At 42.3% G+C, this 13,973-nt stretch overlaps 2 protein-coding genes across 6 annotated transcripts; both read left to right on the top strand.

The window, feature by feature from the left end:
• The first annotated feature begins 705 nt into the window (after window positions 1-705).
• LOC117776607 (trypsin-3-like) lies at window positions 706-6,937 on the top strand. Of its 5 annotated transcripts, none has more exons than XM_034610686.1 (5): window positions 706-842; window positions 5,915-6,068; window positions 6,147-6,409; window positions 6,491-6,627; window positions 6,721-6,937. In XM_034610686.1, exons 1-5 carry the CDS (start codon window positions 752-754, stop codon window positions 6,868-6,870), a joined length of 795 nt encoding a protein of 264 aa, XP_034466577.1. In that variant the 5' UTR covers window positions 706-751; the 3' UTR covers window positions 6,871-6,937. The 5 variants fall into 5 exon arrangements, with proteins under 5 accessions (XP_034466577.1, XP_034466580.1, XP_034466581.1 ...); XM_034610689.1 differs by lacking the exon at window positions 706-842 and adding an exon at window positions 4,268-4,403; XM_034610688.1 differs by lacking the exon at window positions 706-842 and adding an exon at window positions 5,717-5,792.
• A 2,994-nt stretch (window positions 6,938-9,931) lies between these two features.
• has1 (hyaluronan synthase 1) lies at window positions 9,932-13,548 on the top strand. The gene is given in 6 exon segments (XM_034612055.1): window positions 9,932-10,119; window positions 10,905-11,607; window positions 11,727-11,952; window positions 12,050-12,182; window positions 12,273-12,817; window positions 12,820-13,548. Coding segments are annotated over 5 exon segments (1,692 nt in total). The 5' UTR covers window positions 9,932-10,119; window positions 10,905-10,914; the 3' UTR covers window positions 12,915-13,548.
• Window positions 13,549-13,973: the final 425 nt, after the last annotated feature.

The raw sequence follows: 13,973 nt of genomic DNA, 5'->3' as shown, positions 1-13,973 counted from the left end.
GTGCGTGTGTGCGTGCGTGTGTGTGTGTGTGCAGTACAGGTATTTCTTATATTGTGGGGACCTAAATCTGTTCACATAGTCACATTATGGTGACAAAAGCAAGTCTGCATAATGTACAATCATCTTTATCAACATTTTAAAGTTAAGACATGATTCAATGTAGGGTTTAGGACAAGGTTAAGCTAAAGTTTGGGTTTGGGTTAAGGTTAAGGTTAAGGTTAAGGTTAAGCTTAAGCTTAAGGTTAAGCTAAGCTAAGCTAAGCTAAGTTAAGTTAAGTTAAGTTAAGTTAAGTTAAGTTAAGTCAAGTTTAGTATTAGTATTAGTATTAGTTTTAGTTTTAGTTTTAGGTTTATGTTTGGGTTAGGGCTAGGGCTAGGGTAAGGTTAGGTTTTGGTTAGATCTGAGTTAGTAACTATGGTTAAAGTAAGAGTCTCCAAGAAATCTATTTAATGTCCCCTGAAGTCATGGGTCAAGTCGTGTGTGTGTGTGTGTGCGCAGCCTATGTAATACACAGACATTCAGTTTACTCCCTGTCTAACTCTCAGCTCTTACCTGCAGGATATTCTCTGCTGATAAGTTGGAGTCTGACGCAGAACGTCCTGCTGCAACACGTTCATTCATTGGGAAACTCCAAAAGTGAAAAAACCAACTAACCAAACAACTAAATGCATAAATTGTGGGTCTGCTGGGATGACTGTATATGAGAGTGGAGCTGCAACTTCTCATGTTCACCAGTGATGCTGATGCGTAATGTGTTTTTCGCCATGTGGGCTGAACACATGTTTGCTTGAGGTTGAGCATAATTGCTCTGTGTTGACCATTGGAATTGCCATCTGGACGTGTAGGTTACATAGTTTTTTTATACATCCATTCTCTTTACCTTGCACTCTGTGTACGATTGTCGCACCAGAACCTGTTGCTAATTTCATGTTATCAAATAGTTGTATTTCTTTTATCATAGGCTACTCCCTCTTTGCCTCTGTCCACTTGAAGCTGGACACAACTGTGGTACCTCTGTTGATCCACACTCTTCTGAGGAATCGCACATCTTTAATAACATCTGTATAGCTATTGTCAGTATGAGGAATCCCACATGTCCGAGCTATCTGCTGTTTCTATTTTTCAGCATCTTACTCTCTTAATGTGATGTTTTCTGAAACTGCAAAATAAATTTAAGTGCAGTTTGTGATGTGTTACAGTGTCACATACAAATGAAGATACCAATATTGAGCAAACAAAAACACCACTAAGTAAGAGAGAGTACACCTCCTCCAACTGATCATTGGTCACTTTCACACCAAATGCATGCACATGTATTAAGATCAGATACTTATACCATGTACACAGAAAGCTATGACAAATGTATCTAAACATAGATATAGCATTCTACATATGCCTATGTTTTCCTTTAAGATCTGTGAATTATTTGTTAAGAAATTAAAAAAATGTCAAACAACACCACATCTTGCAATTTTAAAATAAGTGGGCGAAGAAATCTTACAATCTGCCCTAGATGACTAAGATCTTAATATAAATATATTAGGTTGTTTTGTGGATCACACCTCAGCCTTCAATCAAGTTTCAAGAAAATCAATTTTGTGGTTTTTGCATAAAATCTTCCAAACAGACAAATGGAATGAATACATAACCTCCTTGACAGAGGGGAATATGCAGCATGGTTTTCTACATTGGCAGATTTGAGGTATTAATTACTGTAGTTTAGTGAAACAAATTTAGCTTCAACTCCCCAATAAAAAAGTAGAGAAGGACATGTTTGGATTGGATAGGATGTTTTGGTTGCTGTTGCTTATTAGATTAGATATTTACAACATGCCAAAAGGTGCACAAAGAATTGGAGGGAATGAGAAAAACAGCAAGCCAAAAACTAAAGGGAAGCCACCTTAAACTTATTTAATCTGTAATTATACTAAGACTTGACGAGACATATCACAAGTGAATATGTCATTACATCTCCTCAAGCAGTTAAAAAGAATCTGCAGAAATGCATCCCAACAGGAAGAGACATTAGCATTGGGAACATCAGAACAAGATGGACATGGGGCAGAGTCGGCTGCAGACACAGAAAATCCATCTCATCTCCCCAGAGTAGAGTCCCACCTTTCAGTGGGGGAGAGAAGTTACATCTGAGTTTGACTTCATGCTCATATTTCCTCCCACACAGTTCCTCTTTACTCTTGATTCCTCTGCCCCACTACCCACACATTAGTGCATGTGTAAGTGCTATGTTTTCTTTTTTTGGTAGATTTTCCATGGAGCATTGCAAAATATGAAGAATAAGCTGTTTCCTCAATCACTATCATCTGTGTTCCTTCACATTTCAGGACTAAACACACTGATGTCCAGGATTAATTCTTATTATGTGGCTCAGTTTGACATCCTGTAGCAACAAACTTCATCAAACAAAAATTTTACAGATGTTGCAAAGGATGTGGCCAAGACATTTAAAGCAGCTGGTTTATGCCAACTTATATTTAAATGTCAGTCACTGGGTCATATGCGGCAAAGTTGTTGCCATGTAGTTAATTAGATTGAAATGAAAAGAAGTTCGAAATTTACAGTATTAACCACTATATTGATCCCTGCGTACATCTGCTGAATGATCCACAGCTGAATTTTGTAACACACATCTTCATATGAAAACTGGTCATGTCTGCTTTCATATTTTAAGCGAAACAGATGATGCCTTGATGAAAATTCTGAAAACACAATGACAATAGTGACTCAGACAATCAGAGACAGAAGCATCTTGGTGATTGCGGCGATGTCGAATGTCTAACTTTTTTCTCAATGAGCCTCAAAGTCTTGAACTGATCAGATTTGTGCAGTTGTAAGCTGCTCGAACCTGCCCAGCCCTAAAACCGAGTCCCCTGCTGATGCACACACCCACACACACACACACACAACACAGGAACCGTGTCCTGCCAAAAGTCCAGATGTGAGGGGGAGGAAAAAAGGAAAGAGAGAGGGGGAAGAAAGAGAGGGAGAAGGAGTGAGAGACATTACATGCATGTGTCTGTGCACACGCTCTCAGGCCCCCGCATGAATTCAGACCAACACCCGTATTTGAGTGTGTGGGCAGGAGCAGTCATACCATTGTTATCATAGCCCTCTCCCCTTTTTTTGATGAATAAACATTCAGTGTTTAAAAAATGTCCCCATTGAGAGATCTCTTACGCCAAGACCAAAATTAATTCGCTGTAACTGCAGGAAACTGTTTTTTAAATATTCTGACCCAGTTTAACTATTTAATCACTCCTTAAAACTCCTGCACCGTTCAGCTACATTTGTAACGTTAAGTGATAAGCCCGTTTTAGCTGAAGTCTAGACACTGTGACTACTTTGTTTCATTTGGTCATAATCCCCTTCGCAATACATCCTCCAGTTTTCATTTCTGTGCTAAAATGTGTGTGTTTTTTTTTTAAACAAAACACTTTTTGCTGTCTGAGTCTTTAGGAGAACGTAAAGGCAGAGCATTCTGCTGCTGTCTGTAGGGGATATTAATAGCTATCCCAAGGCTATAGTTTGAGGGAAGCCTTCAGAGCCCAGGGCTTGCCAGAGTTCTTGATTTACCAACCAAACATGCAATTATGTGTGTGCCACACAAATAGCAATTTGGGTGTGTAAAACAACTAGTGGAGGTTTAAAGGGAATTTTGTTTTAGCTGTGGGTGATATATGCAGTTGGAGTTGGGGGGTTTATTATTCACTGCAGCAGCTGGGAGGGTGGGGGAGTCACCTGGAAGGCACAACTAAATCGTGTGTATATGTGTGTGTGTTTGTGTGTGTGTGTCTTTGCGTGTGGGACAGTGACAGACTAATGACATACTCCAGCTCCCAGCATCACTGTTGTACACCCAGTATTTTTCTTTGCTGTTGAATGCAAAACACAGTGCATGTCTGAATCCACAGCTCCTTCTGCAGGGGTGGTGGGGGGGCGAGTCCAAAGGTGGTACAGAAACCATTGTGCTGAAATTTCTCTACTGCACCAACGCTGTCAGAAAGACACAAAGAGTGGGAATCTACTGTGTGCTGAAAACCTCAAAGGTTTGTTGATCTTGTTGCGGTGCTGACTGGAAATCAAATCCTCTGTCTCTCGGGTGTGGAGAGGTCAGGAATTTTGTTTTTCAAGTCGAGGCCGGTGCCAATGGCTTTCGTCCTCATGGCTCACTGACGGTTGTTTCCATGAAACACACCACACACAGGGAGGGGGGGGGGGGGGGGGGGGGGGGGGGGGGGAGGGGAGCTGAACCTCAATAACTTAAACCACTTCCTTACATTCGTCCCTGCTTTTCAACCACAGCGGCTGGTCCCCGCTCAGCAGACCTAAAGGATATGAATAATCAGCCTGGGCTCTGTCTGAGAGCAAACAAGCCTGGCAACGTGTAAGTCATATACAGATCTGTGACACAGGGCTCTCTCTGTCTCTCCCAGGGTATTTTGAGGTCCAGTGGAATGGGATTAAGGGGAACCGGAACTGGTTAAACATGCAGAGAACGCCAGATGTAAATTAAAAAAAAATCTTTTCCATGTATTGCAACCAAGGGTTAGAGTGGTAAATGCTGCAAAGGGGGGAAAATCGCTGTCAGTTTCGTTTTCTCTAATAAATGCCAATGGAGGCTGCTGTAATGTCCTCTGGCCTCATGTTTTCTGCTGAAAGTGTGATGGGAATGTATCCCTCTAGTGAAATCTAGTCAGAACAAGTGAAACAAACAGTGAACACATGCTATTTAAGATGTTTGTATCTTTACAGAGAGAGCGCGTCCCAACAGTCTGAGCCAAGTAGTAGCATTTGTCAACGATCAAAGAACACGAGCCGTGATACGCAGGCTGGAAGAGGAATGAGGTCGATGGTGTGTGTGCCACACAGTAATGAGGGGGGGAGAACTTGCCTGTGCTGGATGGGAATGCGTTATATTTTAGTCTTAAGTGTATAATGATAGGGTTTGGTTAAATGCACCCTCATATTTAAATGTTTTCCTGTCTGGTGCTGATAAACACCTATGCTCATGCATGAGTAACTGAGCCTGGTACCTCAACGTCTCCATTCTGCAGCATTGACTCAGCAGTGACCTGCAGTATTGTAATATTGGGTAAGTGAGAGTGTAAATCATCCTTAAACTCAAAGAGTGACAGCTGGTGAGTGGACTGAATAGAGTTGTGAGTTAAAAATGTGTTTTTTAAAACATTTCTAAATATAGTTATGTGTGCGTTTTTAGTGTCGACGTGTGACTCTTCACTGATAGCGTAAAGGAAACTATTTCATTACATTTTCTGACGATATCATGATTTGCCTGTATGAGTATTATCTTTGAAACCATCTGAGTTACTCCCACATACCAAGTCTTACTCAACGTCCAGAAAAATGAAAGTCACTTTGTGGTTTCAAGTCATATAAAGTCATGTGCATATGCCATATTACACAATCTGATTGCACAATGAAAGTATTGCATTAAAAAGAGGCCGTTGAGTTTAAACTTACAGAGAACCAGGCTCTTGACTTAACACAGAAAGCCCTCAAAATCTCTTAGAAATCGTAATCAGACAAAAACAGCTGCTGTTTTCTGCCATACATACATTTAATCCTGTGTGACCAGGGAAAGTCAACACATGTTTGGTGTTTGAGGTGTATCTCTAACCATAGAAGACCTTGAGAAGAAAGATAAAAGAGGGCTGAAATACCTGAAGCTAGGGGTGAGTGCACATTAATCTGCCAGTATAACAAACAGAAGGCATGAGGCTTTTCCTTCTTCTCACTCTCTTTGGAGCGGCAGGTAATGTAGAGAAATGACAGACACTGTAGAGAACGGTAGACCCAGAGATTCAGATGTTTAAAAAATGAATGATTCGATGGTTGTTTCTGGTTTTGTCTCGTCTTCATTCCAAATGCCGATAGCTTCCCTGGAGGAGGGCAACAAAATTGTTGGAGGATATGAGTGCCCGAAACACTCCGTGCCCTACCAGGTGTCTCTCTTCAATGGGTACAACCTCTGTGGTGGGACTCTTCTGTCTGATGAGTGGGTGCTCTCTGCTGCACACTGCAAAACAAAGTAAGAAACGTTAATTTTTCATAGATCCTGGTGAGCAAAACAACAAGGGAGGTGACTGACATTCATCTCCTAACACAGGTCGAATGTAGAGGTTCGTCTGGGAGAGCACGACATCTGGGAACCCGAGGGGACTGAGCAGCACATTATGTCTGCTGAGTTTATCCGCCACCCTGACTACAACCCCCGCTCGCAGGACAGTGATATCATGCTTATCAAACTGAGTCGACCGGCCACTCTGAACAGCTTCGTGCGCCCTGCAACCCTCCCCTCGAAGTGTGCCAGTGACGGAACAATGTGCCACATCTCTGGATGGGGGAGTCTTCGTCCCAGCGATGAAGGCTGTGAGTTAAACACCGGATGTGTTTCTGATTCCTTCAAACACATAAAAACATTGATGCATCTTCTTTTTCTGTCTTTACCAGCGAGGTACCCTGATAAGTTGCAGTGCCTTGATGCCCCTCTCCTGAGCGATGACACATGCTTTAACGCATATCCTTTCCAAATTACTGAAAACATGATCTGTGCCGGCTATCTGAAGGGAGGGAAGGACTCCTGTCAGGTAATGTAGAGGTCAAGGCTGCTGTAACAGGCAATGATGCATCTCTACATGAATGATGCACCAGTAAGGGAACCTTCATCTCTCTATCCTCAGGGTGACTCCGGGGGTCCCATGATGTGTGGCGGCGAGCTCCAGGGAGTTGTGTCTTGGGGACATGGTTGTGCCCTGAGAAACAAGCCTGGGGTGTACACAAAGGTTTGTAATTACACCCCCTGGATCAGGAACACAATGGCATCTGGCTGAGCAGCAGAGCTGTAAAAGAAATCATGTGCAGCACATGGCAACATCATTAAAGTCAACTATGAGAGGTCTGGTGTGTGTGGTGTCATTTATACAAGTCTATTAGTGTGTGTGTCCTCAGAATGTGTTGGCATCTAAGAATATAACAACACAGCACATCTGGCTTCATCCACATGTGTTGCCTTAAACAAGAAGTCGCCTATACGTCTTTGAAAATCCACTTCACTGCCATAATTCATATCTGTGCATGGCTGTAGATCAAAACACACGTCACACTTACTTGTCTTGACACACTCTGACTGATTCACGTCAAATGGACAGACACGTTTCTAGCTCGATGATGCCTCAGGAGAACAAAGACTAAACAAGGGACGAGTTGTGATATTTGCAGTAAGCCAACAATAACTCACTGAGGCAGAAAAATGCTGCGACACTGCTCTCTGTGGGCTGAAACCATAAAGCATGCTGCACACTCTGGCCACACTCCATAATCAGTGAGTATGGAGCACTGCGACAAAGGTGGTATTTAGCCAGTTGACTATCGACTCTGTGTTTTTCCTTTTTTAAATCTGTAGTTCTTCAAAACTCCAGTGTCTTGGTGCAGCCTGAGTATTGATGCTCGAGCAGTCTGAGTAGAATAGATACGAAGGTGTACAATTGTTGCACCCTAAAGAAGTAAGTCGTGCCCTGAATCCCTTCCTAGGACACTGCTCAGTAACATCTGTGTGAACGGGCTCAAACTGCTAATAAAACAGCAGGTGCACACATGAGAAAACTCAATCACAAAATCCCAGAATGGTTTAAGTGGATTCTGGTTGCCTGGGTGTGGCGGAGAGAGGAGGAGTGAGTCACCAGGCATTTGCTTGACCACCAAATAAAGACTGGGGCCTGACAAGGTTTTCTGAGGACTCATGACCTATGTAGAAAAAGAAAGCTCTTATCGAAGCTACGCTGCATGGATGCTGCACATTTTTTATTTGAAAACGTGGCTCTGGACAGGGTTTTAAGGTTTTGGCAACATAGATGTCCATGTTTGGAATTCTACAGAAATCCACAAACCACCTTAGCGAGCTGCTTAGAACTCACAATCTCACAATGGTAAGAATCCTTATCCTTCTGCAGTGTCCTTTGCAGTACATGTACTCGATGAGGCCACAGTTTTATAAAGTTCAGCCATCGGACACTGCAATGATCAGCCATATCAGAAGAAACCAATAGTTTAGTCATGAGGTTTTCATATAACCGGAGCAATAAGCCAATAAGCGTGTTAACTGAACAACTAGTGAGTATTAACTGAACAACTAGAATGGCAGTCAGAAGAGCACCTTCCTCTGCCAAGGCCCAACAGTCACCATAAATTAAATTCAACCTGCACCAAACTTCACACATTAACAGAGGGTTCCCTGAATATGCCAGATTGTTTATTATTTCCTGGGAAAATGGTAAAAGTTTTGAAAAACGTCTATCTGGCAATGTTAGAAAAAGCTCCCTGGTCTGGATCCACACCAAAATCTAACAGGTAGTTTCTTGACCCATAACACATCCTTCCACCAAGTTTAATCTGTCCAGTAGTTTTTGTGTAATCCTGCAAATTTACAGAGCAAAAAACAAATGGACAGGGGTGAAAACATAACCTCCTTGGCTGAGGAAAAGTCAGATTAAAAATGATGTGATTTGAATTGATCCAATCAAATTTCTGTATTCAGAGGAGCATGTGACGATAGCAAACACATGGCGTCACAATGTTTTATAGAATATAGGACTAGATGGTGAATATCCCTTGTACGTTTGAAGGTCTTCTGCACAATTTAAGTTACCAACTAGCAGTAGATGTTAGCAGCCGCCAGCGGATGTTAGGGACATAACCTCAGTTGTGTGCCATCAAGTGTTTTGGCCTTGTAATAAACAGGCCGAACTTGAGGGTACGCAGGACAGGAATGTCATCATATGCACAGATGCTGCGCCTACTAGCCTGGTAACTAAGGTGATCATATAATATTGTAAAAAGACACCTATAAGATTATCTACAGCACAGCGTGGATGGATTACATTAAAGTGAACACAGACATCTCCCGCAGAAACCCCACAAATAATAACATTTCCAGTAAGTCAGGCCACTTCATCATCCCCTAAACACTGGCACGGCCTGCGCACATGACATCAGCGGCCTGGTGGCTTCTATTTGGGTCTGACACGAAGATTGTTGACGACTCAGGCCAGCTCCTGTGGCAAAGGGTGTGGACCTTCATGAACAGATCTGCCCACAGAGGAACTCTACAGGGATGTAATCATGGCAGAGTCAGGACAGTGACAGCAACTCAGAGGGACAGCTTTTGTCTTTCATAGTCAGAGATTAGTGGGAAAGATCAGACACAGAAACTTCATGGTGTCACACCTCCTTTTCACTTCTCAGCATTTATATTCTACCCCCTTAGTTTTTTTTCCTTTTTTTCTGCTCCTGCAGTTTCAGATGGGTTCCAGCAGAGGGCAACATCCCACCTGTGTACAGACTGAACTGCAGCCTCTGAGTTTTCTTATCTTTCTCTCCGTCAAGGTCGATGTGACTAAATACCTCAACAAGCTGTTCTCTGTCGGAACAGTTTCTACTTGTTCAAAAATTAAGATACAAAATTTCACACATTATCACCATAAAAGTCACATTTTTGTTTCTTTTAAGTTCCTGGGTGAAGGTTGTGGTATTGAATTATGCTGTATAAGCAAAGGATGACAAACATCCCTAAGATGCAGCCGGTGGTAAAATAAAATAGAATAGAATAATAGAATAATACAATGTCAGCTCTTGGGTTATGATTAAATAAAGAAATGGGGATGTGAGAGGGTGGACATGAATACAGAGGTAACCCCAGAAGCATCCCTTTAACCAACTGGCGCGTTTGTTTTGTCTACTTGAAGCTGCTGCCACCAGAAAAGTTTGGGAACATCCCTGTTTGGAAAACCATTATGTGCGCGTAGGAGGTCGCACACGTAATATTTCCATGGTAAAGGGGAGAAAACAAAGCATGCGCATGCACAGAAGTGATGCCTTCAGGACCAACGCCTTGGTCCTGACGCACGGCTGAGTCAGCGGGGGCGCGCGTAAATGATAGTAAGTCCCGACACATAAAAAGCGCGATCATGGCTCCATCCCGTGTTCAGCCTTGGAGCCCGAGAAGCCAGGAACCATCAGGTAAAGAAGAGAGCAGCACCAAGTGGATGTGCCACATGTTTACAGCCAGGACAACTTGTCACCAGGTAGGAACTTGTTTTTAAAATTTCTATATTAATAAAACAGCAAAAATACCATAAATATTAACGTGACTACATCTTATCACTGTATGCCATTAATGATTATTATTTTAAAATACGAATTTAAATTAAAAACGAGTTTCAGATTTCTGCTTTTTATAATGACTATTATTTTTGTTGTATTTATTATTTGCTTATTTATTAATTCAGTCTCATGGTAAGCACACATGATATTTATGGATTTATGGATCAGCCTATAACATATATTTGTTGTTTGTGACAACCCCGACTCTGATTGTGCTTGTTTCTCTGGGATATTTAAGCTCCACTTGTTGCTCATCTGCAACATTCTAAACTGGTACATATAAGAATTTATCAAATGCTATTTAAAATATATGAGATAAATGACATGATTAAATAAATTAAAACAAGTAAAAACAAATTTGAAAAATGGAACTTGTGCCATAGCTCTTTTAAACTTCAATGTCATTATTGCTAAGTAACTGTAACATGTGTTTTTAAACAATAGTGAGTGATAAACTTTCTTGGATTGACAGACTTGTTCATTTTGAACCTCAAAGGATTTGTTAGTGCAACTGTTGTGTTATTATCCAAGTTGTTACAGCTTGTTAACACGTCTTACGTTTAACACTTCACATAAAACAGCTTTTTCCATTTCTTACACCCTTTTTCCATACCACACTGCTGCAAGTGCCTGTGTAAGTGTTTGGTTTGAATCCACCCTTGAATCATGTACATGCTAAGATGCTGTGTTGTTATATGTCCCCAAGGTAAAGAAACATGATGGAGCTGAAACCTTTGTTGAAGAAGCTGGGCTCAATAATCCGTGCCATCCTCACCTTCCTCTTCGCTCTGGTGGTCCTGGGTGTGATGGTGTGGGCCTACGTCGACGGCTTCCAACTGGCGACCTCCACGTATGGAATCATCTCCTTTGGTTTTTATGGACTGCTCCTCTCCCTCCACGTGCTGTTCCAGAGCTTCTTCGCCTTCATTGAACACCGGCGAATGAAAGCCCGCACAAAACCGTGCACCTTGACCAAGACCATTGGCTTCACCATATCGGCCTATCAGGAGGACCCCACCTATCTCAGAGAGTGCCTCAACTCCATCAGGGCTCTCAAGTATCCCCCTGAGCTGCTGCGCATCATCATGGTGGTGGACGGGAACTCAGACGATGACCAATATATGATGGACATGTTCAGAGAGGTTTTCAAAGACCAAGATCCTGGCTGTTATGTGTGGAGGAACAACTACCACACATGGGACCCCACCCAGGCCCAGCAAGACGAGGAAATGGCCATGGGCTCAATGTGGGATCCTGATTATGTTGTAGGAGAGGATCCACAGAGAAAAGAGGTAGAGCACCTGATCCAGAGCAAGAGATGTGTGTGCATTATGCAGAAATGGGGCGGCAAGCGGGAGGTGATGTACACGGCGTTCAAAGCACTTGGATCCTCAGTTGACTATATACAGGTATATCTATTTCCTCATTTATATCCCTGAAGAGTTTCTTTTAGTTGAGATCATTTTATGAAAAGAAAATTACAGTGTTGCAAGTTTTTAATGACATGAATCTCTTTCCCGTTCCTGAGGTGTGTGACTCAGACACTAAGCTGGACCCTCTGGCCACTATTGAGCTGTGTAAGGTGCTGGAGAGTAACCCCAAGTACGGTGCCGTGGGAGGAGACGTGATGATCCTCAACCTGAAAGAGTCCTACATCAGCTTCATGAGCAGCCTGAGGTACTGGATGGCTTTCAACATCGAAAGGTCCTGCCAGTCCTTCTTCAACTGTGTGTCCTGCATCAGTGGGCCTCTGGGTGAGTGTTTTCTCAAAGAAGCAGCCGGAGTCGCGTCTGTGTTGTGGTGTTGTTGCAGCCCATTGTAACTTCTGTTTCCTTGACTTGCTCCGTGAAGGTCTGTACAGGAACGATCTCCTCCAGCAGTTTCTGGAGTCTTGGTACAATCAGAGGTTTTTGGGAACTCACTGCACATTCGGCGACGACAGACATCTCACAAACCGAATGCTGAGCATGGGCTACGCCACCAAGTAAGAACCCTCTCAACATTACAGAAATGACACAAGACACAATAAACCTCTGTTGATTTTAAAGTTCTTATTTCTGAATTTGTTTTAAAGATACACGGCTCGCTCCAAGTGCTACACGGAGACACCTGCTCAGTTCCTGCGCTGGCTCAACCAGCAGACTCGCTGGACAAAATCGTACTTCCGTGAGTGGCTCTACAACGCAATGTGGTGGCACAAGCACCACCTCTGGATGACCTACGAGTCCATCATCTCAGGTATTTTCCCCTTCTTCGTCACCGCCACCATCATCCAGCTGTTTTGGAACGGCACGCTGTGGGACATCTTGTGGATCCTGTGCTGCATCCAGCTGATTGGGCTGGTGAAAGCGGCGTACGCCTGCATCCTGCGCAGAGACATGGTGATGGTGTTCATGTCCCTCTACTCGGCTCTGTACATGACGAGCCTGCTGCCTGCAAAGTATTTCGCCATCATCACCATGAACAAGAGCAGCTGGGGGACGTCAGGCAGGCGAAAGATGGTGGGGAACTACATCCCCCTCCTCCCTCTGTCGGTGTGGGCAGCCATCTTGTTAGGTGGGCTCGGTTACACAATCTACAAGGAGAGTCACATGGACTGGTTCGCTCCAGCCAAGATTCAAGAGATTCAGTTTTTGGTCTTTGGCTCCGTGGCCTACATATGCTACTGGATGCTTATGATATTTCTCTATTGGGCATGGTTCCGCAGGTTATGTAGAAAACGTGCACAAAAATACACGGTGAGTGTGTAAGTCCGAAGTGAAGAACTGAGTTTTCTTCAAATGGAACTATTTTCTTTATTTTATTCATTTGATTTCTTAAAATTATTTAGAAATGATAGTTTGGGTCGTTTCATGCAGATACTGGACCAACAAACAAATGAAATGGCAATAATTTTTGGTGATCTTGATGAAACATCCATACAACCAAAGCATTTTTAACACATTGCAAAAAAATATATATATATATATAATGTTCGTGTGGAGGTGTTGTTGCACATTTCAATGAAACTGTACTGAGGGCTTTCGGGCTCATGCACTTCTCAGGTTTCTCTTTGTCAGTTGACGACTGGTGAGATGACCTTCCAGCAGATATTTATTCAATACCTAATCATGCGAAAAACTGCTATTCGCTTATTTTAACGCATTTGGATTAAAGGGTATTGTCCACGTATGTGTGTCTTTGTAGATTGCATCAACAGTACAAAGAACTCCACTCACGGATGCATTACTGTGCCAGTTAAGTTAAGTGACCTTCACTTCAGCACTGTTATTGTTATTGCACTGGATCCTGGACAGAACTTTTTGCAGGGATGCAGATTTCCTTGAAAATAATGGAAACTGCAGTTATGTTATTGATTAAATATTATATTTAGATGCTGTACATCTATTCTCTTGATGTGTGAAGTACTTTGTGAGATGCACTTTTTGTATTACTGAGGGAAAATGGACAAACACTGCCAAGTTGTATGTTTATTTGTATATTCTAAACAATATATATGTTGTAATGTCTGGAAATAGTTTGAAAATGTGAACAAATTGAAGAAGAAAAATAAAATGTTTTTCTAACATGCACAGTTTTGTATTCCTTGAATCAAAATCACATTATGTCCGGAAAAGAGCATGCAGGATTCTTTTTTGTTTTGTTTTACTATAATCACTTCGGCGAGAGAGCAGTGTGGTGGTGAAAGTCCATATTGTACAGAGCCAGTCAAATTATTTATTTAAAAAATAATTTGTATGTGGAACGCCAAAATACTAAGCAAAGTTTTCCCCAC

The sequence above is a fragment of the Hippoglossus hippoglossus genome, chromosome 16, assembly GCF_009819705.1.
Source record: "Hippoglossus hippoglossus isolate fHipHip1 chromosome 16, fHipHip1.pri, whole genome shotgun sequence".
NCBI lineage: Eukaryota > Metazoa > Chordata > Actinopteri > Pleuronectiformes > Pleuronectidae > Hippoglossus > Hippoglossus hippoglossus.
The sequence above is the reverse complement of the archived record's forward strand: the minus strand, read 5'-3'. Positions and strand labels throughout refer to the sequence as shown.